Here is a 27,965-nt window from a genome sequence, read left to right as displayed (position 1 = left end):
AAACAAACAATTGAGACGTGTCACCCACCGCCTTAGAGGGCTCCACGAGCACTCCGACCAAAAAGTCACAGGCAGGATGACGCCTTACCGTACACCAACGTGTACCTCCTTATCCCTGCAATAAGTACCGAAGAAACGGACTTATGGAGCAAATCAACCTGTGAAGCACGCCAGGTCGACCGCGAGAAGAACAAAGAGGCCGAACGTAGCCTCACACGTGCTATTTATAGACGCACGCCCAGGTGAGCTACGTGTCACGTGCGTGACTTTGTTTACATTAATTCTCGACCTGCGCGGAGCGCGAGGAGACATATCCACTTTGTTTACTGCCACTGGCAGTCAGGAAGGAATGAAACAGAAACAAAGAGGGACCAGACTGGTACCAAACACAAACAAACAACAATTAATCGGCAGGGAGGTGGAGAGGAAGACCAAGATTTAAACACTGGGGACAATCAGGTGAAGTGGGCACAGGTGAGTAACGAAGATTGACGACAGGTGGAGATGGGTGTGGCAGAAAGCAGGAGTAGACTGAGGGCAGAGAGAGGATAATGACAAATAAAGACCATGAGGACAGAACCAAGAGGCAGACAGACAGAACATGAGAACAAAACCAAAAGTATAAAATAAAACTCAAAAGGAAAAAACAAAACTGAAGAAAGCAGGAAAAACAAGAACCCAAAACAAAACTAAGAACAAACCCAAAAATGCTAGAAATCATGACAATATCTCTTCTGACCTGAGAACTGCAGAGCACTGCTGGGTGAAAAAAAAGGTTTTAGGTCCATATTCTGACCGCTAATGAGCCAACAAAAATGAGCAGAGATTGTATATAGGTAGGTTGAATTTCTAGTGTTTGTTTTGTTCAATAAACTAAATAACTTTGTAAACAGACCTAAAATTTTGTAGAATTGTTGGTACCGTGGGTCATTTTTTTTAGACTGCTTTTGACCTGTACATCAAGTGGCCCACTAGCCTGATATGGCCCTTTTAAAAATGGCTCCCTCAAAGCTGCCAGAATCTGAAACAATTTCATCTGAATATAATACTTATAATATGCAGTATATATAAGAGCTACTTCCTTGAACCTCATATTAAGCTAGAAGTCTGCGTCTCTCAAACAGACAATCTTTGGTTAATCTTGACAACACAAGCAGTTGTCTGATGGACTAATCTATCTGATCTGTACAAAATGGAGTTAGGTGTTATGGACAGAAGACAACAGCAAAAGTTACAGCTAAGCTCATAAAAAATGTCAAGATGCCCTTTTTAAAAGCCAAAAAGGATGGAAAGTAGATTTAAAAGTTTGACAATTTTAGAGTAAATGCTGAAGTTGAATGGCCCTGTCCTAAAGGGACCTATCACTGATGCTTGAGCATACTTTGTTTGGGATTGGAAGGTTAAATAATTTGAATTTTATATTAGGAGTTAATGTACTTCAGTGGCCATCACCATAGTTAATAGCATATTGTTCCTAAAACTTTTGCCCACGTGTTGACATAAATGATCATAAGTAGTCAAGCCTTTAAACTCAACTCAGTGCTTTGGGGTCCTTGGACTAGACAAAGCTCTATAAAAGTGCAAGCCATTTACCATTTATCAACTATTAAAATGTCTGTAAAACCTTATAAAAGCATTATCAAAGGTGTAAATAACCTCACAACATTGGTGCCTTTGTTCCTGAATCTGTTCTAAGAAATCTCAGCTGCAGAGTGTTCAAAATTAACGCTACAGAATTGAACATTTGCATCCAATGTAGCCACACTTTCATTGCAATCCTGTTTAATAAACCTACTCCAACTGCAACACCAAACCTTTAGGTTGGAAAGAGTCGGTCCCTGAATGTACAGAGTCTAAGCATTGCAGGTCAGACAGTCTGGAGTCAGGCTGAATTGTATCAAATAACCTACATTATGGTGTTTGGCAGCAGGATGGTTAGTGGCAGATTAATCTAATGAGTCCAACAACATCTGGCTGCTTCTGATTCTGGTGAATCAGGACTGGATGTAAGCCCATCACTGCTGATCCTGAACTAAATTCAAGGAGGCAAAAGCTCCAAACACATCTGTCTGCTGCCTTAGCTAACTCAGCACATTTCAGTCTGCAGGTCAGTCTGGTTCAACGGGGTCACAACATAAGAAGTGGGTCAGAAAAAAATCGAAAATTCCTCTGGTTTTTGAACTATTGCTTTATTTTAGCCCTTTTATCCCAGGCTTTTTGAGGGCCCTTCCCTGCAGTTAGCCCTGGGTAAACAATATCCTTTCTCCCCCAGTCCTACCCCTCTGCATGACGGTGCAGTGAGTCCTCATCATTATTACCCGTCACGTGGAAGTTATAATCTGAAGGATAATACAGAGAAGATTACCCAACATCATCTCACTAAAAGGAAGATTGAACAAAAATAGATCAGTAACTCAAAATGAATTTCATTCTGCGAAACTCTCTTAAAGAAACAGTTTGTCCATTTTGTCCCCACATATTAACAATAAAATATTTTGAATGTTCACAAAGATGTGGACTGCAGAGAGTTTTCCAGAGAGTTTGGCTGACTAATGTGATGTACAGCAGGAGGAAGACCAGAGTCTATCTCAGGTCATTTTTTGTTAAAAACTCTTTAAGATATTTCTTTTTGTTGGTTCAGTTTGAGTTTTTCTATCTTTTTTTATTACTTTTAATTGTTAGGCCTGTATTTTTTATTACTTTTAATTTTTTAGATTTTTGTTTTAGTTAAAAACAAACGTGTTTCTTACCACAAAGAAGACATGTTAGATGAGGCTTGTGACTGAATTTTATTGTGTACTTCATAAATTATTTAACTTTTTTAAAGACATTTTTAAGCACACACACCTTTAGAAAATTTCATAAATATTATTCTGTTTAACAGATTAAAGGTTTACTTTATACAGAGCAAATCTTTTTGTGTGTCAAAATTTGTCTGAAACAAAAATAGTGAAAGTTGTAAAAATCATAAAACTTTGATTGAGGCGACTTGCTGAAAGGTATTTGTCCTGTGACCTAGTTTGAGGTTCATCATGCAGGATTAATGCTCACAGAGTGAAGTTGTTACAGTGAGCGAGGGAGATTATCTGCTATAAACACAGAATAATCACTTAGATTTAAAAATAAAACAAATAATAAAATGGGTCAGTAAATCACACAGAATGTGATGAAAAGACAAAAACTTTCAATGACATGATTAATGAGCAAAGAATCCTATTAATTTTTAGCTCCTGATGGTGCAGTGCAGAGCTAATTTGTAAAGACAGATTTTGATTCAACACCAAACAGCCTTCATAAACTTGAGATGGTTTTATTGACATAAACATGACAGAGCAGGTTTAATTCTGCTGTTAGATAGACTGATAGATGATTTTAAAAACCTCCTGCATCTTTCAAAGCATTTTGAAGGTTGATGTGAGAACGAATCCTGCCTAAATCACAAACCTAAGTAGTTATCTCAGTTTTATCCAGTTTATTTTACTTCTTTGTGTTTTTTCTTAGTTTTTGACCAAAAAACAAAACCTATTCTTCATTTCGAAAGATATTAAATTTGTCATTTTTATTTATTTATCCTTTTTTAACCAAAGTACAATACATTAATTTTAAAAAGAACATTAGAACCCACTCTCATACAAAAGCAAACATTTTAACAGTTTCTGAGTGTTTTTCTTTAAATCTATTTTCATATTTCAGTTTATTTACCTTTAATATATCCACTTTTTTTGTCCTTTTTAAAATAAATTTCTACAAAAAAAATGTTTTTTAAAAATTATCTTAATTAGTAGTTTATTGCATATGATTCCTTTGGGTATCTATGCTATATTGAACTCAATCTTTGTAGTAAGTTAAGTCTCAGTTTAAGGTTTGGAGCCAGTTTGGAAACAGATAAATTGCCAAAAATCAAGTTTACTAAGCAGGTTATTTTTGTTTTCAGTCATCTTTACAAACAACCACTACTTTAAATATCTGCTGTGATAATATGATGATATTTAGTCCAACAACCAAAAATACTTAGTGTCACCAGAGGTAATTTACAGATACAAATACATTGTTGGTATCCTTCAATAATAATCAAAAATACAAAACTGGGACTGGCCAAAAAGCTATAAGTTTGTTTTATAAGTCCCAGGAACTTCTCCCAGAAAAACTATTGCTTGTCAACATGCATTTCTGGTGAATATGAGTCTATCTATTTAGTGTTTTTCTGTCAATAGTGAAGCTTCCTGCATCTTCTTATATAGAACCCATTAGGATTCATTCAAAATGTGACTGATGGTGCAATCAGAAAATGACATACTTTGACCTTGAATTTCAGCTTGCATCTTAATGTTTTCCTTGTCTTTTTTTCTACCATCTGCACTATCTGACTGATCAACATGGGATAGCATTTTCTCTCCTGTTCACACTCTGGGAGAATGGCTGCACTCCAATGAACGTTATACTTTTTAATAATTTTGGCAGCTGTGGTCAGAGGAACATGAACATGAACATGACTATAATGCAAGGATTAACAGTCTTTTAAAGAGTACTAACCAATCTGTCCAAACTAGTCTAGCATATCTTTGTAAAATAAACAACAAATAAATTATTTTTTGTGTATTTAGCCTATCACATATGTAAGGCATTGAGATATAATGAGACACTTGCTTTTAACTGTATCACTTGTCATAAGAAATTAAACACTGTTTTGACAGAGCTGTAAGAGTCCCAACAAATTTATCCTCATCTGCAAACTTGTTTTTTTTTGTCACAAACAAATGAAGGTAATTTAAAACCATCTGATGTCATTTATTTCTGACACCATTAGATGTACATTTTAGATTTTTGGCTGTTTAAAATATTTCCTGTGGAAAACAGCAGTCAGCAGAGTTCAGTGTGGACTCCTGACAGACTAAGAGAAACAGCTGAGGAACTAGAAAGAGCATGATTTTCACTGTTTAATACAATGCAAACCTCAAAAATGTAACATTTCTGCATAGGTTCAAGTGAATGCTCAATTTTGCACTTTTACATCCCTTTACATTTGTATCAGGTGTTTTACATACAGTAGCAGGCAGAAGTTTACATCCACCGTAAATGAATGTCAGATTATTTTGTGATTTTTTAATGATTTATTTGAATTGTTATTTTTCCAGTGTGGAATTCTTTTTTTCAAATTCACACATGGTGAGGATTACTAAATCTTTTAATAAGTGGTGCTGAAGTTTATAGAATATTTTAACTTGACATGGTCAAAGCCTATAAATCTCTCATGAGGTATCATGATTGATTACAATTGATAGTGTCTTTTTGCTAGAATAAAAAGATTTGTTTGTTGTGATCAAATAAAAACCAAAATTCTACAAGAAGCTTGTTGATGGCTGCGGCTGCAAAAAAAAGTGTGGTTGAGGTGCGGCTTGCTAAAGGATATGTAATCAAACATTAGTTGGAGGTGTGTGGATATATGAGCCTGGGTGTATAATTCAGATGCTGTCAGGATTAGAGAAAATCAATTATAAATTCAAACTTGTCCACCTAATTTATGTTTTTAAAAATTATTGAAATTGTATGTTATATAATTCTTTATGTCTGGGATAAAAACAAGTTCAAATTATACTTTAAATGTCCAAAATTAAATTAAAATTATGCCTATGTTGAGTGGATGTAAACTTCTGAGCAGAACTGTAGATGTTATTGGTTACTTACATTAAAGGATAACCATGTTAGAGCAAGAATCATTGTAACATGTTTTGTATGAAACACATGTTGTAAAACTAAACCTGTTAAGCATGCTTGACCAGAGTAGTGACTGTCGCAAAATTTATGCAAAATCAGTAAATGTGTGTATGAAATGCTATAAAAATTCTGAAGATTTAATTGTTTTAGGTATTTTAACAGGTTCTGGAGTAGCTGTTAGCTTAGCTCCCTCCTTGATTCTCCAAACAGGAATTGTTCTGACTACTGTCTGTTGCAGCCAAGATACAAAACACAATAACTACTTCACACAACAGTGGTTATGCTAATAGTTAGCATTTTATGTGCTAACTCATTTCAGACCAAAAATGAGCTGGATCAACAGGGCAACACAGGCGTTTTCAAACCTTAAGGGGGTAGTCGTGTTGCCAAGCTATGATTAGAGATAAACTAAGTGGTAACATTTGAGTGAGTTTTGCTTGGTGCAGTGAGAATTTGTCCTCACCCATCAAGAATCCTTTGTAATTCTCCAAACTGAAAACTGGCTACTGCAGGTGAGATGCTCACTATTCCTAAATACTCCAGACAACCAAACGTAAAAAATTATGAAGTAGGCTACTTATTTAAATGCTTAAAACGTAGATGTAAAGATGTAAATTTAGGTGAGGTTTAAAGTAATTAATGATTCACAGACATGTATCTTGCAGCTGATTATAAACTATGCAGCAATCCACAGCTGAGCTCAGTTTGGTCACATTTTTAGAAATGGTCTTAAAACAGCTCTTCAAAATAAAACATGTTTCTGTTATTGATGGAAAAACAACTCTTTACAGAACAACTCGGAGCGGTTCTCCAAATTACTGGCACCTTATAAACTCACAAAATCATGCATTTAATTAGTATTTAAGGTAGAATAAAGGTATCTTCCCATTTCTTTTCTATTTTCATCACAACTAAGTTCAACATCCGTTGTTTTTCAATCAATAATAAATTATTTTTATTTGACCATTCTTCAATTTAAGCTATAAAACAGTGTTCTGTGATTGACAAACAAGACTTTCTCAAAGAACGAAAGACCCAGCATTCCTTGAAGGAATGCATACCATCCTCCACCTTTCATGCCAGAGTTATAGTCCAAGACCCTCTTGTGTTGAGAAACGATGGAGATGTAATCGTGCACAATGTAACAATATGCACAGACAGACGTAATACCACAGGCTCAGCATCTGTGTTGTGAATGACTCACAGCTACTACCACAACAAACTTTAGCTAAATATGTGTAAAACTGGCCCTTCATGCCAGAGTTTTGGACTAAAGTTGTCTTATGATGAGAAGGGATGGAGTTAGAGATTTCAAGATTTCACTCAATCTGTTATTGCTTGGAGTTTATGATGTGAATGTGTCTCAGTGACGACCACATCACAGTTTTAGTTCAGTATTTGCGGAACTGACTGAGTTACAGCCATTGTTGTGTTGAACAATATTGATTTGCTGTGCTGGTAATCTTTAATTGGGTTGACTCTACAAGTTAATCAGTTGTAGATGTACAATGGATAATTATTTCATGAAAGTTTCATTAAAATTTATCTTGTGATTTATGACATATTTTGCTAACAGACAGGGAGAGCTATTTTACTCCAAATAGTTGGCAATGATGGCATAATTTTTGAGAAACATCTTGGGCAATCTGTTAGTGCTGAGAATATTTGCTGGGTCTCAGTTAATATCACAACAAATTTGAGGTGAGTATCTGTAAAAGTGAGTTATGGACATTTTTTTAAGGTCAGTTGGCTGTGCCGGCCATCTTGAATCGGGTTGACTCCAAAGGTTAATCAGTTGTAGATGTACATCCAATGATTACTTTCTGGGAATTTCATTAAGATTTTTCCAGTGGTTCGTGGGATATTTTGCCAACACTACAGACAGACAGACAGACATACGGTATGCACACACAGACAAGGGCAGAATGAAATTAACCCAGTTTTGCTTTTTGAAGGCAGGCAATAAAGAATTGTAAAACCAAACAGAAACATAAAGTCCCAGATCAGGGAAACTGATTCTGATTCAGCTTCATATCAACATAAAGGGACATTCTGTACTTTTTGTTTTATACAATGATCACCAGATACCTTTCAGATTATTATTGTACATGTGAAGGATGTAGGTGGTGATTAGCTACAACACGTTAATGCTCCTTATACATTAATCCATCAGTAATAATAATCCAATCCAGCAGCACGAAAGGAAGTTTACTTTCCCCCCTCCTCCTGTAACGAAAACTATTTTTACATTGTGGTGATGCTACTTTTACTTCAACAGATCATTTTAAAAGCTTTTCCACTTATTGATGATATCTGTACAGAATTTGACTAACAATATTCCAGGAGCTTCATGAAAAGTTAATCCCTCTACCAGCACTGTCACTGTTAAAAGTCATTGGTTTCAGAAACTTTTAACAATTGGAAGTTTTTTTTTTCCGCCCCTCTGCACAGTCTGCAGAAACCTTTGGCCCTCCTGGGCTGCTCATCAGCTCTCACCTGATAGGCCACCATGTTAAGGAAGTAGCTGTAGACACTAGTGCGGTTCATCCCCTGTGAGGCTGACATTGTGCCTCTGAACAGCTTGTCCTCGGCCACCACGACTCTACATTTGGCCATGAACTTCAAGCACAAACAGCTTTTCCTCAGAGTCTGTAAAAGATCCTCACATCCTCAAGGAGGCCAGAACAGAACCTCAGAAAGGCCTGTCAGAGAAGGAAGCCCACAGAGTCCAGCAGGTTGTCCTTCCACGCTCCTTCTGATGGATTAGCAGGGAATCTTATCCGACTGGGCTCCCGGTAGCGGAGACCCTCAGCATGGGCCCGGGTTCATCAGCATCATGGGGAAATGACTTGTTTTTTTGCTCATGTCCTGCATGCCTTCGCTCTGCGACTGTGTTGGCTGCTGCCAGGAGAGAAGGAGAGATGGTGGTGAAAGCCTGGTGCCCTCCCTCGTCCCTCCCCCCTGTCTCGGTCAGATTAGGCAGAGAGTCAGCGAGTGGAGGGAGGAGGGGCAGGGGGAGGTCGACATGGGCCTTGTGTCTGTTCCATCTGTCCATCCTGTCCCTTCCCCCAGCACTGAATAACCCCCACTAAAAACCCGATCGGACAATAAGTTCCTTAATCCAGGTTTAATTCAAGATCAGGTCCAGGTCAGAGTCTGACACCTTACGGCACTCGGAAAGATCAAACATTCTTTCACACAAGGATGTCATTTTTTAAAAAGAGTTGTTTTATATGCCTGAAAAATGATTAAAAAGAACAGGCCAGCTAACAAAGACTTTTGTCTTATTCTCAGTGCTCAGTGCTCTATGGCTTATTTTACAGCTGATAACATACTAACTATTTAGAACTATTTGTCATAACATCACTGTAAAAACAATTAGTTAGGTTTAACTTTGAACCATGGGGCTGTGGTGGCTTGGTGGTCAGTACTGCAGTCTTGTAATCCTGAGGTTGCAGGTTTGAACCTCAGGTTGCAGCAATAAGGGCATCCGGTGTAAAACAATTGCCAAACTGTTTGTGCAAGTTTGCAACCCCTGAAGAAGGGAGCAGCCGAAAGAACTTACTAGTTTTAAATTTGAACCATACTACAATGATCTGTACATGATGTCCTTCATCTAGATTTTTTTTTTGACATGCCTTATTTTGTTTCCTGTTACCTACTTTCTTGTAGTACAGGTTCTTTTGTCAGTCTTCTTTTCCTGTCTTTTTCTCACACCTGCCCTGAGTTTGTAATCACCACACCTGTTCCTTATGTCTCATCACCTCCCTTAATTTAGTCTTTGATTTCCACTGTTCAGATGTCAGTTTTCATGTCATAGTTTACTCGTTTATATGTTCCTGTTTTCCCCGAGTCTTGTCTATTCTACAAAACAAGATTACTTTTTTATCATAAATCTACACAACAATACAATAAACCTTGCCTCCTCTCCTTCCTTGTTTTGCGACCCTTGTAATGTACAGGATTGAGATTGCACAATCCAGTGAGCTGTGCAGTTGTGTAGTTTCTTAAGAAATCTTGAAGTATATTTTTTGTTATTTATTTATTTATTTTACTTTATTTGTCATGCACATAAAATGGGCACAATTTCTGCATCAAATTTGCATTCTTCAGATATTAAAAATAAACCTTGAACATTAAAGTAACACGTTTTTACAAAAGCACAACTTGTTGTTTAAGACATTCTTATTGTATTAGAAAGAAAATCTTTCAAATTAAACCTTGCATGGTTACTACTGATGTCTATTAAAAATGATGGAATTACCCTACATCTCAAACAGGTATCAACTCTTGTTTTTAAATCTTATTTTAAGACACATCTGTACTCATTGTCTTTTAATTCAGCATGGGAGATTGGATTTTTTGGCTTCATTTTAATGTTTTATTGCTTTTATAATTTTCCAAATGGCAGTTGTTTTCAAATGTAATATATAAATAAACTTGAACTTGAAATAGATGCACAGCTTTAAATGTTCCTTATTGTTCTGTGAAAATAGAACAGCGTGGTTTTTTTTTTCGTTTTTTTTTTGACAAATCAGTTACTTGGAGCTTTTATATGTCCAATGGAAAAAAAAAATAATATAAATAGTCTATTTGTTGTCTGAAGCAGCAGTGAAATGAAATGGGTGTGTGGTTATAAAAAAGTGATGAGTGCATGAAGATGGACTCAAATTAGATTTGGGTTAGTGTGCAAACCAGTGCAGCAGGATAATCCTGTCTCTGTTCAGTCAGGATGACCTTCACCAGCCCAGATGAGACTTTAAGAGCTGCTGCCTGTTTCTCTCTGAGCCATCATATTATTCTACATGCAACACTGAACTGTGTTGAACTGTGGTACAATAATCAACAGATTTGGGCTTCATCTGTAGTATTAAGGATGTTGCTTCAGTCTACTGTGGTGAAGAAAGAGTTGAGTTGAAAAGTAAAGGTCTGAATTTACTGGTTCGTTTACGTTCCAGCCCTCATCTATGGTCATGAGGTTTGGATTATGACCTAAAGAAAAATATCCCAGATACAAAAAACTGAAATGAGCTTCCTTTGTAGGGTGGCTGACCTCAGCCTTAGAGATAAGGTGAGGAGCTCCATCATCTGGGGAGAGCTTGTAGTAGAGCTGCTGCTCTTCCACATCTAAAGGAGTCTGCTGAGGTGGTTTAGGCAGCTGATTAGGATGCCTCCTGGATGCATTCCTCTGAAGATTTTTTTTGGCGTGAAACCTAGGTGCAGACCCTGAACTTGCTGGGGTCTGCACCTAGCAAGTTCGGGACCTGGGAAAGCCTTGGGAGCTGGAGAGTGTCTCTGGGGAGAGGGAGGTCTGAGTTTGTCTCTTGGACCTGTTGGCTCCATAACCCGGCCACGGTATAAGATGAATCAATTTTGTACAATGCTAAAAGTCTACTACCACACCAAAGTTTAGCTCAATAAAATTTACTATAACTCAGTCAATAAAATTTTGATATTTTGCTAACATACATCTATGCAACTGGGCAAAAACACTGTGTATTAAATAGATTATAACAAAAATGTGGTGACTGACTGTAAATCAAGAGGCAGTCAAATAATTTTGAGTGCTGTATTACCAGTATTTGTTTTGGTTGCACACTAAATTATCTGCCTATTTTTTAGCAGAACATGACTGTTGTGCTTTTGAAATTGATGGATTTATGATGAAAAAAGGCAATAGAAAGGGCTGTCACATTTGTTGCTTTCACACCTTAATATCTTATGAGTTGTGTTTAGACTTGTTTGTCTCTGTTTGTGCCAAAGTCTGACAGGAATTCTTGAGAAGAGCCTCAGTCTGTCCAGATTCAGTTTCTTAGAAGTGAGCAACAAATAGGAAGTTAAATAAGAGGAAGAGTCAGAGGTTAGCCAGGTTCATGCTCACCTAAGAGGTTTGAACTTACAAACCCGGTGAATGGAGACTCTCTCAGAAGCTTTGAGCAAAGTGGCAGCTGTTGGAATAATACCCTGAGGCTGAAGACGGTGCAGGAGTAGCAAGGAATACTACAATGTGCATGTGGACATGTAATGAATAATCTGGCACAGCATTAGCTACTAATACCAAAGTCTTTCCCTGAATAACACTTCGTAAAGAACCTCGAACCTACAAAAAGAATAAAACAAATCAAACAGAATGGAACTTGAAACAAAACACAAACAGGTTAAAAAATAAATAAAATACAAAAGGAATGCTGAAAGACTTAATTAAGAAAAAAGAATTACCAAAAGGAGAGCAGCAACACATGAAACAAACACAAAGAAACCAAATCTGATCCAAAATCAGCCTAAATAGAAATAAATTAAACCTGCCGTTTCATGCTAGCATTTTATACTAAGATCATCTTATGAATAGAAATAACAGAGTTAGAGCTGTTTTGGTTAAACTTTGAAAATAAGTTTAAGCGCAATCTCATGTGATATTGTGAGAGGTCACTCTCAGAGTATGAGTTGAGAATGACTCTAAGCTACTACCACACCACATTTAGGGTCAATATTTGGGGAATGGATTGTGTTTATTTTTTTAGGTCAGTTGGCTGTGGCTCCATCTTGAATTGGGTAGATCAGTTGTAGATGTGCGTCTAGTCATAACTTCCTGCAAGTTATCATTAGAATTTGTCCAGAGATACATTAAATACTTTGATAAGAAACAGAAACACAGAGATATGGGCAAAAACAATATCCTCCGCCTTCGCCTTTCGGTGGCGGGCAGTAAATCTCAAAATATAGTTCAAATAATAAATTATGACATATGAACATTGCATTTGTTGCAATAAGGTTAACTGTAATTCATTTTCTAGCAGATATTTGTTTCCAGAAACATCTAATTTGGCTTCTGACCAGCATTTGTTTCCAGTCGTGTCATTTTATTTTTCTTTGGCTTGTTTTCTGCAGCTTGAGCCGAGTGTGAGGCAGTCCCTCCCTGCAGCCCAGTAAACTGCTGCCCAGCATTCCTGGGGGCCCGCTCGCTCTCAGATAATTGGGGCTGCCTTGTGAGAGAGGAGAGGAGGAAGTGCCAAAGAGAACAAACAAAAACAAATTAGTGGAGGTGAAAGCGCTCGATCTATGGCTTCAGCGGGGTTGTGCAATACCAGCTGGCTGACGTCCAAGCCTTGTTTGACAATAAGAAAGAAAAAAATGAAAATGATCCATTTATTATTCATCAATGTTTGTTATTTGAAATGATAAAAAGTTTTAGACTGAGTTTTACTTTTGTCTGTTTAATGTAAATAAATGACAGAGTAAATAACCACATTTCTCCAACAGAAACATAATGCACCCTTTCATAACAGCTAACACACAACAAGCTCATATTGTGAGGAACTTCACTGAGGATTCTGTAAGAATATTAAAAACACGCTTTCATCTATCGTCTGGTCATTGTATAACTCAACAAGTCTACGTGGATAGCTCAGTCGGCCACAGACAAAAAGCAAGCGATAATGTTTTTGCCTGTGTCTTTTCTTTCTTTAGTTTCAACATAGAAATGCATCTTCACAAGAAATGAATCTCTCAATGTGGTGTAAAGAAGCTGCCCGGCCTACACACCCATCCAACACATTTGAGAAGACATGTGTCTTATTAACCAAAGGTCAATTATTATTGACTGCCGCCAAAAGGTGAAGGCAGTCAGTAATGATTTTGTCTGTGTGTTACCAAAATACATCATGAACTACTGGACAGATTTTAATGAAACGTTCAAAAAATAACCACTGGATGTACATTTGAACTCATTAATATATGTAGTTGATCTAAATCAGGATGGCTGCCACAGCTAATCAAAATCAGCCATAACAAAACAGCTATAACTCAATCAATTTTATAGATATTGAGGTAAAATTTGATGTGGTAGTTGCTGAGAGTCATTCACAACACTTACTCTGATTGTGACTTCTCTCAATACTGCATGAGGTGGTGCATAACGTTTTTTTACATTTGACCAAAACAGCTACAACTCTGTTTCTCAACATAAGACTTAAAACTCTGGCATGAAAGCTGGCGGGTGATTTGCATTCCATTAAGGAATATTAATGCTGTAACATTTGAACTGAAGCAAATGTCTGCTGTTGCTCTCAACTTGGCAGAAACATATGGGGCGCCGTTTGTAAAGGAGCTTGTGCTAAAAATTCATGCCTAAATTTTGTCACATTTAGCTTCTGCTAAAAATTCATGCCTAAATTTTGTCACATTTAGCTTCAAACACTGTTTAAAAATGTAGTGTTGATTTTCTGATGTCACTTTTTACAACATTTAGATTTAACATTTAACATTTAGATTTAACATTTAGCATTTAGATTTATATTTAGTATGTAGCTGTAACAATTACATGTAACTGACAAAATTTAGGCATGAATTTTTAGCAGAAGCTAAATGTGACAAAATTTAGGCATGAATTTTTAGCAGAAGCTAAATGTGACAAAATTTAGGCATGAATTTTTAGCACAAGCTCCTTTACAAACGGCGCCCCATAGAAACATTGACTCTGGAGGCTGTTACATTTACACCTTCACAACGTGTTCAACTGTCCCATCCAGACAGGTTATGAACCATGAGGCACCACAACAGCTGCAGAGTGACTTCTAAAAAACCTTGTGGACTCTTCCAGAGGGATAACAACATCATCATTATTAAACGTATTCACTTGTTTGCTTCTTTAAATTACATCAAGCATGTTTGTCCAAAATTTCCCAAGTGAGTGAAGCAGCAGTAACCGAAAGGTCCCTGATTTATGTCCATGTCAAACTTCAACAAACTGATAATGTCCTATATGACATTCTTAGTCTCTTGAAGATGCAAAGTTCTGTTTTTCTGTGCTTGTTAAACTAACACACAAACCACTAAAAGTCCATTATCAACAGAAGTTTAGACTAATGTCACAAATAGTTTAACAGTTTGAAAAACTATTGTAATCCGGAACAATAAACCCTCTAATATAGTCATTCATTGATTTTTTTTTCCACTTCATGAGATAAGACTGACATCGAGTGAATTTTTCAACTTTTTCTCCATAGCAGATCTTCCCCATAAGTACTTAAGTTGATGGTAATAACACTAAGTGAAACAGTTAGAGAAGAAAGAACGTCATCAGTCCTGTGTCAGAGATCAGCCTGATCAATCGGTGGTCAGTTTTTGTAATGGCTTTGTTCACTTGGAAACGTTAGTAAGATGACACAAAGAAAAAAGGTCCCAAGTACTCTCTACAGTGGAAAAACGTGAGACTGCCTTCTTCCACAAACCTCCTCTGTTTATGCAGATAATTAAGACCCTCAATTACATTTCAAGAATAAGCAATCTGCAGTGGTGGTGAAAGCAACTACACACATTCATCCATCCACTTTCTGTACCAGCTTTATCCTGTTTGTTGTATGGAGCTTATTCCAGCAGTCATCAGGTACAATCTGAACAGATCAAGAGTTTAACGCAAGGCCAACACAGAGAAAAATCAAACAACCATTCTCACTCCTGGGGTCAACTATGAATTGCCAATTAAGATAAAAAAATGTTTTGGACTGCAGGGAGGAGAGCAATATGGAACCCAATAAAGTGTCAAATCAGAGTACAAATCACATACAGTATTTTCACTCTAAGAATGACTTTTTTTCCCTTCAAAATGTATTTGTATTTGGAGGTGAATACTAGAACTATTGGAGCTTTATTGATATTGAAATACTGAGGAACATCTGAGCAATAAGTGTCTCACCTGAGCTTGAAACTTGTGTCCTGTCATTATAATCCAGAGACTTGGAGTCTTGCAAGTTCCAAACTGTCAAACAGCCATCAGTCATAGAGCAGGATGAAAGGGTTTGTATGAAGGCAACGGTTTCTTTCTGGACCTGATGCCATTTTTGAGGCCCCTCACAGCCCCACACATCTCTTGAAGGGCTCTACTAAAGAGCACTAATGGGGTTTTCAGTCCCGCTCTGAGCAGACAGCTTGAACGGGTTTCTCTTTCCTTTAATCTTATTACAGTGGGTGGATTGTTAAAGCTCAAGCACACGAAAAGCCTAAAAAAATCTGGAGGCAGGATATATGTGGTTGAAGTACAAATAAACCTCTTAAAACTCACAGAAATAGACTGAGAGAGAACACCAAGTGATCTTGTGATCCAGACAGTTAGATGGTCACATAATACACGCATTGGAATTTTTTATTGTTGCTTAAAATCTAACATAATAATAGTAGTGATTTTCATTTATGTAAACTGGCTATTGTATGATCAGAAATAAAGATTGTATACTAATTAGCAACTAACTGCATCTGTGTCTAAAGCAGAGGCACCTTTCAAAAGTATTCATAGGGATGGTTAGATGAGGGCCAATGAGAATCTTGGGGATGGTAGATAAGTAATTAGATAGGTAATTAGAAACGATCACAAAATTTGAGGAGTTTTATCATGCTGTTGTCTTATTTGGGTTATTGGAACCTGGTTCTGCTGGAGGTTTCTTCCTTTGAAAAGGGAGTTGTTCCTTTTCACTGTTGCCTGTGTGCTGCTCATGATGGGAGACTGCAACAAAGTAAAGATTCAACACAATCTGCTGGCTTCCTTAGATAGATAACTTTTACTAATTGGCTTTTATAATGTATGTGAATGTTTTTGTTCAGTGCCCTGAGATGGCTTTTGTTGTTACTTGGCACTATAGAAATAAACTGAATTGAATTTATTAAAACAATACTGCAAAATAGTAGCTAGAAAATCACTTTCTGATATATTTCTGATATATTCCTATCCCTTCTATCTTTTTTATACTTTACAGTTGATATTGTTAACTGAATCGTACAGTCATCCACAACTCACTAAGGCTTGTCCTCTCCTCTATGACATTTGTATTCATAATAGGACAGTATTCCTTGAAGGAATACGATCCTTGCCTGCTGACTTCCATGCCACAGTTTTAAACAAAGATCTCACGTGATCTGATAACGCATAGAGTTTGTGTAAGAACTGACTCTCAGCTACTACCACACCAACTTTTGGCACAACATCTCTCAAATTATAAAAGTCATAGCCATATTTGTGTTTACTTAAGTTGATTAGCAGTGGAAGCCAACTTGAATTAGATTGACTCTAAAGGTTAATCAGTTGTAGTGTCCAAATGCAATGATTGGTTTCAATAGTTTCAATAAAAATCTGCCCAGTGGTTCTTGAAATGTTTGCTAACAGATTACGCATATAAGACTGTCTGTCCATGGGAGCTATTGCGTAGCCCAGTGAACTTATAGGTGGTGGCCATTACCGCTCTCACTGACCCCCCTTGGTGTTGGTCCCAATTTAAAGAACTGAAGAGGAAATGGGTTATTTATGTTCGTGCCTCAATCAATTTTTATTTTCAGAACAATAAGATTTCATGTTGTTAAAGTTGTAAAAGATACCCCAATTTTCTATTGAAGCTCAATCAGTTGACCTGGTTTGTTTGTTTTTATGCTTTATGTAGGTTGTAAGTTTGTTCGAATTTTAATTTTGACTTTTATGTTTTCCTTCACCAGAGTGTCAAGTCCAAAATAAAATCACCAATACTGGTTGTTTTTCCTGTTTTTAATTCAACATGTTTAATTTTTTCCTCGTAATTATTAATTATGATTTATATTGAGCTGACTAAATGACTGTCATACAGATAATACGATTCACTAACATTTCTGTTATTTCACCGTCAATTTATTCAAATTTCTTTTTGTCGCTTTAAATTATACTTCCGGTGTTATTATTATTATTTCTATTATTATTTGTTTCCTTTTCCTTTGTTCTATTTACGTTTTTCATTTAAATAATGTTTGACTGTATTGTTTTTTCATGATTAAGTTTGATGTAAAACTGAATTTTGATATACACATGCTAATTTCAAATAAATAAAAAAATTATACTTCCGGTGTTACTATGTATTCATTCCGACGTTTGGTGGAGTCTTTCTTTTTGTTCCGGTCTCGTTAAAGCAAACATGGCAGCGGAGGGAGACGTCGATTTGGATCTCGAAGCCGAGGAAAACTGCACTGGAAAACCGGTGGAGAAGCCTCGGAAACATGACAGCGGAGCCGCTGATTTGGAGAGAGTCACGGACTACGCGGAGGAGAAAGAAATCTCCAGTTCGGATTTAGAAACGGTGAGATCTCCGGACGAAGGACAGCACCGGAAACAACATGCGGCCGCTGCTGCTGCCGCCTGCAGTGTAACCTGGAGAATCAGAATCACTTTTCGTATTAAACTGCGTAATTTGGCCTTTTGGAGTTGTCTTATTTGAGTTATTTAGTACATAGTACACACACACGCGCACTTTTGTAATAAAATTAGCTATTGTTTACCATAACATAGCTCCAGAATATAAACAAGGTTTAGTAGATTATACTTGACCACATTTTATTTTTTATAAATGCTATTACAAACAACCATTTCTCCTTTCAGGCCATGTCAGTGATTGGAGATAGAAGATCACGAGAGCAAAAAGCCAAACAAGAAAGGTAAGATCAGTGCTGAACCTCATTTAAAACCATTTTCCTCCATATTTAGACTCATTTATCCTCAGCAAGTTTGGAAAGTGCATTCCAAACTTTTTTAATTTTTTTAGGACATAACCTCATATTGTGTGTTTTCAGAGAAAAAGAGCTAGCCAAAGTCACCATCAAGAAAGAAGATGTCGAGCTCATTGTAAGTTGTTGTTTTAAGGATTTTTATGATTATCTGTTCATATAATAATATACAATTTGCTAGCTTCTATATTTTTACACAATTTCCATTTTGAAATTCCAGACTTTTTCAGAATTGAATTTTAGGAAATTTTTGTTGTCGTTGTTTTTATTTTTTACCTTTTAAAACATATCAATAAACAAACAAAGTCACATAGAGGGCCATAGTTCATACAGGAGAAGTGTTCCTTATTGCGAGAAAGTCTGTCTTTTATTTTTAACATTGTGTAATTAAAAAAAAAAAAAATATATATATATATATATATATATATATATATATATATATATATATATATGTGTGTGTATGTATATGATTAAGCTGGGATTTCTAGATATAAAAAAACTGATCAACCATTCCTACTTTACAAAAAAGTTGAATTATATACAAATAAAGTTGGGTTCATGAAAGGTTAGATACAAGGACTTTCAACTAACTTAGCTATTAAATACTGCCATTTTAAAAAGTTACAAATAATTTAGGATACAAATTGAGAATGTCACACAATCAGGTAACTTCTAATGTATAATGTAAACGTGTCAGCCTTTATTATCAAACTATAGCCATAAACATCTATAAATACATTATTTTAGTGTCGCTCTTTGTCTTAATTATCCCTTCTATTCTGTAAAAGAGTAGATATGGGAAAAGGTTCTTCGATACGTTTTTTTTATTTTTATTGGCTTTACAGTGCCTCATGGAAAGTTAAAGAAGTTCTTACAACTACAAGCAGTTTTTTTTCTCTTTAAAATACTGCTCAAATTTAGAGAAAAGGTTACTTGTAAAAGTTTTGCCGAGTCAAAATATTGGTTGTGTTTATATGTCATTGTTTATTCAACAAATGTGAAACTACTTAATTTTGGATAATGCAGTAGGAAATATCCTTATGTCATTTGCGATAAACCTACATTTTCTTCCTTTATCATGATCTTCGAAACCAGGTGTGGGCACCAAAACCACTGAGTCTTGTTAAAGTGATCAAATATATTAGCAGCAGAACATGAATGCATGCTACTTGACATATATTGGTCTATAATTTATTTGCAGTTCTTTCCAGTATTGATATTGCAATGATGATAAATTTGATACTGTGCAGCTCTACTGAAACAATTTTCACATACTTAACCAGACCTGTAAAATACAGCTGCATTCCATATTTTTTGAAGACTCTGTAGGATCCCTGAAGCTGCAGTCAGACACCTGAACCTCTACATTTTGTCGTTCTGCAGATGTCTGAGCTGGAGATCTCGAGGTCCGTGGCGGAGCGCAGTCTGAGGGAACACATGGGGAACGTTGTGGAGGCTCTGGTGGCTCTGACCAACTGAGGGATCATCATTTAACACTGGACTGTTTCATTGAACCCTTGTAAAATCATCCAGACTGACAGGTTGAACTGTGGAGGTGGAATCTACCCCAAAGTTTTGTTTTTTAGTTTTAAATAAAAGTTCTTTCCTCACTTGTGCCTGTTTGTGAAAGCAATGAAAATGAGTTTAATTGAAATTACTGTAGTAAAACAAAGCAGGGAAAAAAATGGTTTTACAGAAAGTCAGTGGAAAAACCCACAAACTAAATATTACAGGTAAAATATTTACATTAAATCACAAGTGACTGCTTACAGCTGAAGAATCTGGGTGACTTTAGGAAATATTCTTCAGATTGTTAATTATTTTTCCCAGCAAATGTCCCACATATTCAGCTGCAACCTTAGATTTTGAGCCTCCTAGTTGAACACAAAGTAATCGGTTTGTGTTCCTTTCCATCCACAACAAAGTCCCAGAAAACAAAGTTAACTTCCTTGGAAACAGCCGTTGAGTCTCTAAATCTGTAACGGGAACATGTTGATGAATCTTAAGCCTTCCTCTTCTTCACGGTGGGCCGGTCAAACACGTCCCTCACGCCTGCCGCCTTCTGCTTGAAGAACTTGCTGTTCTGAGCGCTCTCCTGAGCCCACGCAGAGTCGAACGACGTGGTGTCCTGGTCCACCAGGTGGGTGTACTTAGTACGTCCTGACCGGCCAAAGTTTTTGACCTTGTGAGAGCAAAACGAAGCAGTAAATAAGTCTGAAAAATGGGAATTTTACAGTAACAGAATATAACGGTGAAAGGTGTCCGTCCTTGAAGATTTACTGGCCAATAAACAACATTTAGAAAAGCTGCTAATTTCACTTGTTTACTTATACAAACAGATAATAAAGTTTTGATTAAAAAAAAATTAAAAGCACATCAAAGATTAAAATCTAAAGAAGATGCTCACCTGCATGACTTTGGGTAAGATGGTTTTGTTGAAGTGATCCTCCAGTGTTGGAGCACTGAAATCTCTCTTGTAAACGTCGTCCTCCTCGTCCTGTAACAAACCACACATTCATCGTTAAAAAAACTCAACAAGTACAACCTAGACCAGATGTGCAGTTTACACCTCTTATATAAGCCTGGTACTGCTGCCTGGTTTATAGACATGAACAAAGGTGCTAAAAGACAATATTGGCCAAAGAATTTTTATAAATCAAAGTGTTCTGCTGTTAAATTGTTGCCTACTGAAGCTTTGGAAATCCGTTTAAAAACTATAAAAACAAACTTGGATGCTTCTTTGGCCATCATTTTCTGGTCCCCAAAATGAAGGAACCAGTTTCATTTTCAAATGAATGATTACATTTGGTATGAAAAATATAAAGCAGATATTTTGCTGATTAAACGTATTGTAGTCAGACAGTTTCTTTCTATAAAACTGAGGGCTCAGAGCATTTTCTTCTATTTCTGTCTTTATTGCTTCCTTTAAATATGCAAAACTTTAACATCTAAATGCAGATGAAACAGGAGCCCTGGTGGAGACTGGAATGAACATTTATGAGCAGTAAAATATCTTTGCATTTGTCAGAATAATTAATAATCACACACACATCAGGTGAACTAAAATGTTCTTGACACTGCAGGAATATATAAAGTCATTCTAATTGTGGAAGGACTCAATTTAAAGATGCTTGATTAGAAAAACTAAACAAAACAGAAGTCAACACTAGATCTGTTCAGACCTGGTGTGAACATCCATCTTGGGATTAGATTTCAAGTGGTCAACTCTGGATGAGAGCGTTCACACCTGGTAACTTATTCACTTTGTGTGCAGATACACAAGCAGCAACGTCACAATGCATTCAGACATTAACACGGAGAGCCACTTAAGTCACATTTATGTGACATTATGCCGTACAGAACTTTTAATAAGGTTATTTACATAACAGATGCAATAAATAAAGGCATATAAAATGCTTTGTGACTTCACATAGCTCAGCATCGGAGCAAAGACTGAACCCATAACAGTGAAACAGTGCCCTTTCTATACAGCTTTGTGTTTAATCAGGTAAATATAATGTGACATGTTGCTGCTCAGACTGTTGTGTGACTGACAACGTGACATGACATGACAACACATTATAGGTCACAGTAACTCCAGTGGGTCCAATCAGCTCTAAAAACAACCAGAACAAACTTTGAACAAAGTGGTAAAAAGACTGTATTTATGTAGCGCCCTTCTAGCCAACTTGGCTACTCAAAGCGCTTTACATTTTTACTTTAAACAGGGAAAAAAAACTATCCTACTTTCTTTGCTGTGCTTTAATGTATTGTTTGTATTCTGTTGAAACAGACCACACAAAAAAAACAAAAAGACAACATGTCTGTTGTGCCTCACCAAGAAGAAGGCTCCTCTGTGGTAGTACTTCTGCAGGAACTTGTATTTGCCTTTTGAGGCTTTGTTGGTGATGACTTTGCCACTGTTGCGGACCTCTGCCCGGCGCTCCTCCTCCGTCAAGCTGTGGAATCTTTCTATTTCAGCCTTCTCCTTCTCCATGCTGACGACAGACAACACAAATTACCATCATCCTTTCACCGTGAATTCATTTTAATTTGGTTTCGGACTCACGTTTCTCGAGCCTCTCTGTCCCTCTTGATGCGTTTCAGCTCTCTGACCTTCCAGGCTTCGTATTCTTCTTCCTCGTTCTCTCCGTCTGTGTCCAGGGCTTCCAGAGCAGCCAGAGTGCGTCGGTTCTCCTCGAACTCCTTCTTAGCTTCCTCCTCCACGATCTTAAGGGTGTAGCGCCGCCGCTCCTCCGCCTGCTTCTTGGCCTCAGCCTCCAGCTCTCTCTGCTTCTGCTCCTCGGCTTCACGCTCTGCCACGGTAACTCTGTCTTTTCTGCAATGCAAGACAAACATTTAACGCCATGCATCTGGTATTCTACTGATTTGACCTTGTTAGAAACAACATATGCACAATTATTAGAAAATTTGTTTTGACTTGCACGGCTCCTCTCATAAACCACTTATTAAATATGCATTTAAACGGTCTTTTTCCTGTATCAACAACTAAGTAAAAGCCTTAAAGAAGCAATGAAGTATGAATAGTGGGCCTTGACATCAGCCAAGCTTTATGTAGGCTGTGTGCACTAAGAGAGAAAACCTGCAAGCTGAACTGAGTTTAGCCAAAATTCAGATTGTTAAAATAGTAAAGCCAATCAGATTTATTTTGTTGAGTTAGTCTATTTTGGGTAAAACTGTTCACAATTTCTAACACAGTGTTGTAAGTTTTTTTATACCATTTCATGGATGCCCATTAACATTTAAGAAAAGTCTGAACTTTTGGATTATCAAGAAATTTTACATACAACATGTTTAATTATGCTTATTTCTTGTCTCGTGCTGTTTTCATTACTTTGCACCTTTCTTCTTCCTCTATATTAGTTTTTAACAGGTTATATTTTATTCCGGAGGTACCGTCTCATTATAAACTGTATTTAGCTTCTATTCCGTCATTTATCTGTACATAAAGTTGAAAAGTTCACCATTTAAATTCTCATAGGTCATAGTCATTGATACATGGTTAGTATTTAATATTTATCGCAGCCGTGGAAGCTGTATAACCAGGTTTAAAATTACATACAGTTTGTGTGTTTCAGATAGGGTACTGCTGATTTAGCTGGTCCATTTCTTCTCATGTGGAACTACAACTTATCCAGTTAGGAGACTAGGTGACATTTCAAAATTGCTAAAAAATTGTGTTCAATTTCCAGTGGCAGTCTCAATGATAACTGAGTGTTTGTGACCAGCAAGCTGTGTGGCCAATCTTTTAAAATCAGCCTATTTTAGTGTGCACGGCATGCAGAACTTTATTCTAGGCCTCGCACATTATTTCACGTACCTGCCTCGGCCTGCTTTGTACCTAACCTGGCAGCCACTTTCACATTTATGATTTAATCTACTGGAGTACACTTTTGAAATCAGATTTGGACTAGTTTTTATTCATTATTATTACTTATCAACAGTTTTTAGGCCTTGGTATTCAGGACTTTAGCCTCTTATGTTTCCTGACTAACCTAAGATCTCAAAACAGAAATTTGTAAGATGCTGTTCTATTCAAATCATGGATTAAGCTCTTAAAATAATTAATACGTTTCCCTAAAAACACAAAGAGGGTATGGTGTGTTTTCTCTGCAAGCAGCATCTGCTTCAGCGTACCTGCTCCAGGGCTGTGGCTCATGCATATTTATACACCAATTGCAGGAGTTAGAGAAAAAAAAAATGTAGGTCATTTATGAGTGGTGCAAGTGCATCCCAGGACATCTACAGTAAAATTTCCCTACTCTCCGGTGACGTCAGCTCCAAGTGATGTCAAGTGCTCAGCCTGTGCCGGCATGACCTGCCCTGGGACTTTGGCAGATGGGGAGTTTGACTGGGGCGGTACACTTTTCAAAGGTAACACAGATGTCACAACAAGAGCTCAGGGAGGAAACCTCCTGTGAAGCTGAAGCAAAGCTCTGCACTGTGGCTGGCAGGTGTTTTTTTGGAAATATCCTTTGATAAACATTTGATTTTGCAAATGCAAACTATACATACAGTGTCAAGTTACAGATACATACATGTTCCCATACAACACCACGTAATGAGACACTTTAGAGACTCTCTTGAGAATGCTGTTTCCAATTCATCACCAACAGTGATAAACAGTGGGAGGAAGAGCTTCAGCACAGCAGCACTAGCCAGTTCAGTTGTTACATGCTAAATGGCTGACAGATGAATAAATTGTAACCCTAATTTTGACTGTTGAACTCTGTTTTAAGTTGAGGAGCATATATATTTTAACTGATGAGCTAAAGTAAAATATGTTAATATATACAGAAACAGAAAATATACCAAAGTATTCACGGATGTGGTTTTTGTTTGTCAACATTTTTCGTTTTAATTCCTACTTGCGAATGAAGACAGGTTTGAGTCGTGGCTCTGCTTCATCCTCACTGTCTGTGTATTCTTCATACTCTGACTCCGACTCGGACTCCTCCCCTGATTTCCCCTCCTCTTCCACCTCCATGACCTCCATCTCTTCGTTCTTCCTTTCCAACGCTCGCTGACGCATCATCGCTCGTCTCCTTTCAATTTCCTGCACAGAATCGTGATAAGATGATCAGGAACTTATTCAAAATGCAATAGAAACAAATAAATAAAAATGCTGGCTTCTTTGCAACCTCATCGTCCACTTCTTCCTCCTCCTCATCTTCATCTCCGCTGCTCTCCTCGTGCTTAGGGTGCCATGTGCCTTCATCGGAGTCCTCGCTGCTCTCAGCCACAACTTCAGGCTCTACAATCTGTCTGTGCCTCGCGAGCCTGAGCACAAACAAAGAGAAACACACAGTGCACAAGCTGCTGGGATAACGTGAGTTAAATCTGAAGAATTCAGCGATACCTCTCCTCCACATCTTCATTAGTTCGATTGAGCAAACGTTTGAGCCGTGGGTCAGAGAGGTCGTCCTCCTGCTGCTCCACCTCGGGCAGCTCCATTTCCATTCCTTTCTTTGCAAACTTGAATTCCTCCTCTTCCTCATCGGACGACTCCATGGGGGCGTAGTCCGGACGTTTACCCGAGACATACCTCTTCACCTTCACCTTCTCCATGGAGATCTCACCTGTATGAAGCACAAATACAGATATGCTGACTTCAACTAACTCAACTTTAAAACGCAAGACTTTGATCGGAAAAACAAGCAAACCTGCAAAACTACCAATGATTGTAGATTAACATGATATCGTTGTTGAGAGTAAATCAGAAAAATACAACAGAACCCTAAGGCAAAACAAAGATGTTGTCCTGTCTCCTGTGAGGCTTTGGTGGGAAAATGTGATGAAAATGACAAAAGCCTAAAATAATTTGTCCTAACCCTGAAAAAGAAGCAAATCTAGAGTCACGTATTATAATCTGGAGTTACTGAATTTACACGATAAAAATACACTACGTTAGCTGAATACTGACTAATAAATTGTGATGCTAGTACGTGACTTAATGGTGACATTTATGCTTTCAGATTCGATTTATTCATTTTTTAGTTGTTGCAAAGATCAGAATTCTTAACAAAAATAAAAAAAATAAATAAATCCAAAGATTTTAAAATTCCTCAACATAAACTCTTGAGCTAGTTTGATTAAAATGAAAGTTGTAATCCTATTTAAATATTTACTTGTGGACAAATCCAGCATTTTTAATTGAGAAATACTTTGTGCCTTTTATGAGCACCAAAAGATATTTTTAAACATTAATAAAACTACAGTAAACTGGATTTTACCCCAAAAGAAACCTAAAAACTAACAACTCTAAGATTTTATTATTGTTTTTGCTTGTGTTTAATTATATTATTTTTAAATAATATTCTACAAATCTCATTAACCACTACTTATGTGTTTGCCTACCATTTTGTTAGTTTTTTTGCTTTCATGTAAAATACAGCAAAATGCCCCAAAATAAAAAAAATGCTCATTTGAGGATAAATCTACAAGCTCATTTGTGATCATTTAAACTCTTCAAAATTTTATTAAGCAACACTATAAGATAATAGTAACATCAACAATAATAAAGACAGCCTAAATATTAAAAATGAAAACTGAAAAAATGTCTGAAAGTGTGTATATATATAACCATGTAAGACCTAAACATATGAGCAGGTAAAACAGAAAACAAGATGAACCAAAGCAACAAGTTAAAAAAACCCACAAGCATAATTGCATACAGAATATTTGGAAGTTATCGATGTTTTAACATCTTTTTTATTACAGGAAGTAGATAAAGTTTCAAAATAGATTCTTAAAAAATGGTTTAGGTTTTAGCACCTTTAAAATACAGGTATAAAACTTGTCCAATTAGAAAGATAAATGCATTAAATTTTTAACTGTTTTCTGTAGTTTGTAAATCTATTGAACCTCTTAGACTTCGTGTTGATGTTTCTCAGTTCCTCCACATCAAATCCACATATTAAACTTTTCCCTCTAATTCCTTTTCCACTCCCGTTGAGGACTAATCTTACAGGATGACCTAGTTAAACCACTGCTAATCTATAAGTAATATTTTGTCCTTTTGGACACATAATTTGTGTTAAACGGTGAGATTGGGTGATGCTACGTTATCGCAGCTAACCGAGACGTCTCACCTTTTTCGTTCCGGACCGGCACGGCTCCAGCCGTGGACTGGATCGGAGGAAGCTTCATGTTGACGGCTTCGTGACTAGACATGACTGCCTGGTCAACGATGTAAAGCTCGGTAAAAGTTAAATAAAAAGGATATTCCACTTAGTCGCAAAGAACTCCTGTTAGCTCCAAGCGAACGGAAGTTGAACAAAATGTGCGAACGGACCGGAAGTAAAATAGTTCCGACGGCGGTTTCCGCCTGTAGGGAGGCATCTAGATACAAATATTTGTAATTATGGTTCCACGCCATGATACAGTAAGATAATGGTAATTAAAAATTACTTTTTAAAGATAAATATAAAAACAAATCTATAAAAAGAGAAAAAAAGTGCATTTTGTGCATGTTACTCCCACCAGTGGCTCTAAAAGTTTTTGTACATGGTCAGTAAAAACCATTCCCATCAAGACCTTCCAGTTCTAATCAGGAAGAAATAATAATTAAATAACTAAAAAACTTCCATTTAGTTTTAGCTTATCAAAGAACAAGAATAATGCACATAATACATGTCAGAAAAACAGGCAAGCTTTTTACGTAGGTTTCACCTGTGACCTGGACCTTAGACCCCTTGAAATCAATAGTGATCATCCTTAACTCATGAGGTTTCCAGATGTGCAGTATAATATTCCTATATTACACTGTCGAGGAATTGAAGCTCAGGCAATAAAATGTATCACAGATGGAAGGACGGACAGCGCCATACCATAATACAACCTATAATACCATAATATAATGGGCTTATAAAAACTTTATTTTACCTTTTCTGTAAAATTAAAGAAGCAGTTTCTCATCTGTTACCTGCCAATTCCTCCAGCATAACCTCTTTCCTATCTAAATATTAAGTGACAAATTATGACACCTACAGAAACAAAGTATGATGGACAGTATAATGCTGTTCACTATACTTTGTTAATCCAGTGCAAAATATGTTGAGCAGTGTTAATCCAGATGTTATGCTGGTGTACCTTCTTATTAATCCAGGACATGGCAAATCCATAAAGTAACAAAACAAACAAAAAAAAGAACAGGACTTCTATTCTGTAGTTGAATACATTTTGCTCCCCATCCAGGAAGCTTTATTGATACAAAC

At 36.8% G+C, this 27,965-nt stretch overlaps 3 protein-coding genes across 4 annotated transcripts in view; 1 reads left to right on the top strand and 2 right to left on the bottom strand.

Moving 5' to 3' along the window:
- The window catches only part of serinc4 (serine incorporator 4), a 40,815-nt gene extending 25,252 nt beyond the window's left edge, over nucleotides 1-15,563 (bottom strand). The window contains exon 1 of one of the 2 annotated variants that reach the window (XM_017435007.2): nucleotides 15,410-15,563. In XM_017435007.2, the coding sequence (XP_017290496.1) occupies nucleotides 15,410-15,436 (27 nt within the window). In that variant the 5' untranslated portion in view covers nucleotides 15,437-15,563. Of the gene's footprint in view, nucleotides 1-8,211; nucleotides 8,544-15,409 lie in introns of those variants that run through there. The other variant, XM_017435006.3, reaches the window with a different exon arrangement.
- Nucleotides 15,564-17,600: 2,037 nt separating this feature from the next.
- hypk (huntingtin interacting protein K) lies at nucleotides 17,601-19,838 on the top strand. Its single transcript, XM_017435005.3, has 4 exons — nucleotides 17,601-17,804; nucleotides 18,104-18,159; nucleotides 18,295-18,346; nucleotides 19,612-19,838. The coding sequence occupies exons 1-4, from the start codon at nucleotides 17,643-17,645 to the stop codon at nucleotides 19,705-19,707; spliced, it is 366 nt and encodes a 121-aa protein (XP_017290494.1). The 5' UTR covers nucleotides 17,601-17,642; the 3' UTR covers nucleotides 19,708-19,838.
- Nucleotides 19,395-26,922, bottom strand: mfap1 (microfibril associated protein 1). Its single transcript, XM_017435004.3, has 8 exons — nucleotides 26,841-26,922; nucleotides 25,109-25,328; nucleotides 24,891-25,029; nucleotides 24,618-24,805; nucleotides 22,298-22,567; nucleotides 22,067-22,226; nucleotides 20,636-20,725; nucleotides 19,395-20,410 (listed from the first exon to the last, which is right to left on the bottom strand). The coding sequence occupies exons 1-8, from the start codon at nucleotides 26,920-26,922 to the stop codon at nucleotides 20,231-20,233; spliced, it is 1,329 nt and encodes a 442-aa protein (XP_017290493.1). The 3' UTR covers nucleotides 19,395-20,230.
- Between the last annotated feature and the right edge of the window lie 1,043 nt (nucleotides 26,923-27,965).

This window comes from Kryptolebias marmoratus, linkage group LG15, assembly GCF_001649575.2.
Source record: "Kryptolebias marmoratus isolate JLee-2015 linkage group LG15, ASM164957v2, whole genome shotgun sequence".
Classification (NCBI taxonomy): Eukaryota; Metazoa; Chordata; class Actinopteri; order Cyprinodontiformes; family Rivulidae; genus Kryptolebias; species Kryptolebias marmoratus.
Note: the sequence above shows the minus strand (reverse complement) of the source record. Positions and strands in the feature narration are given on the sequence as shown.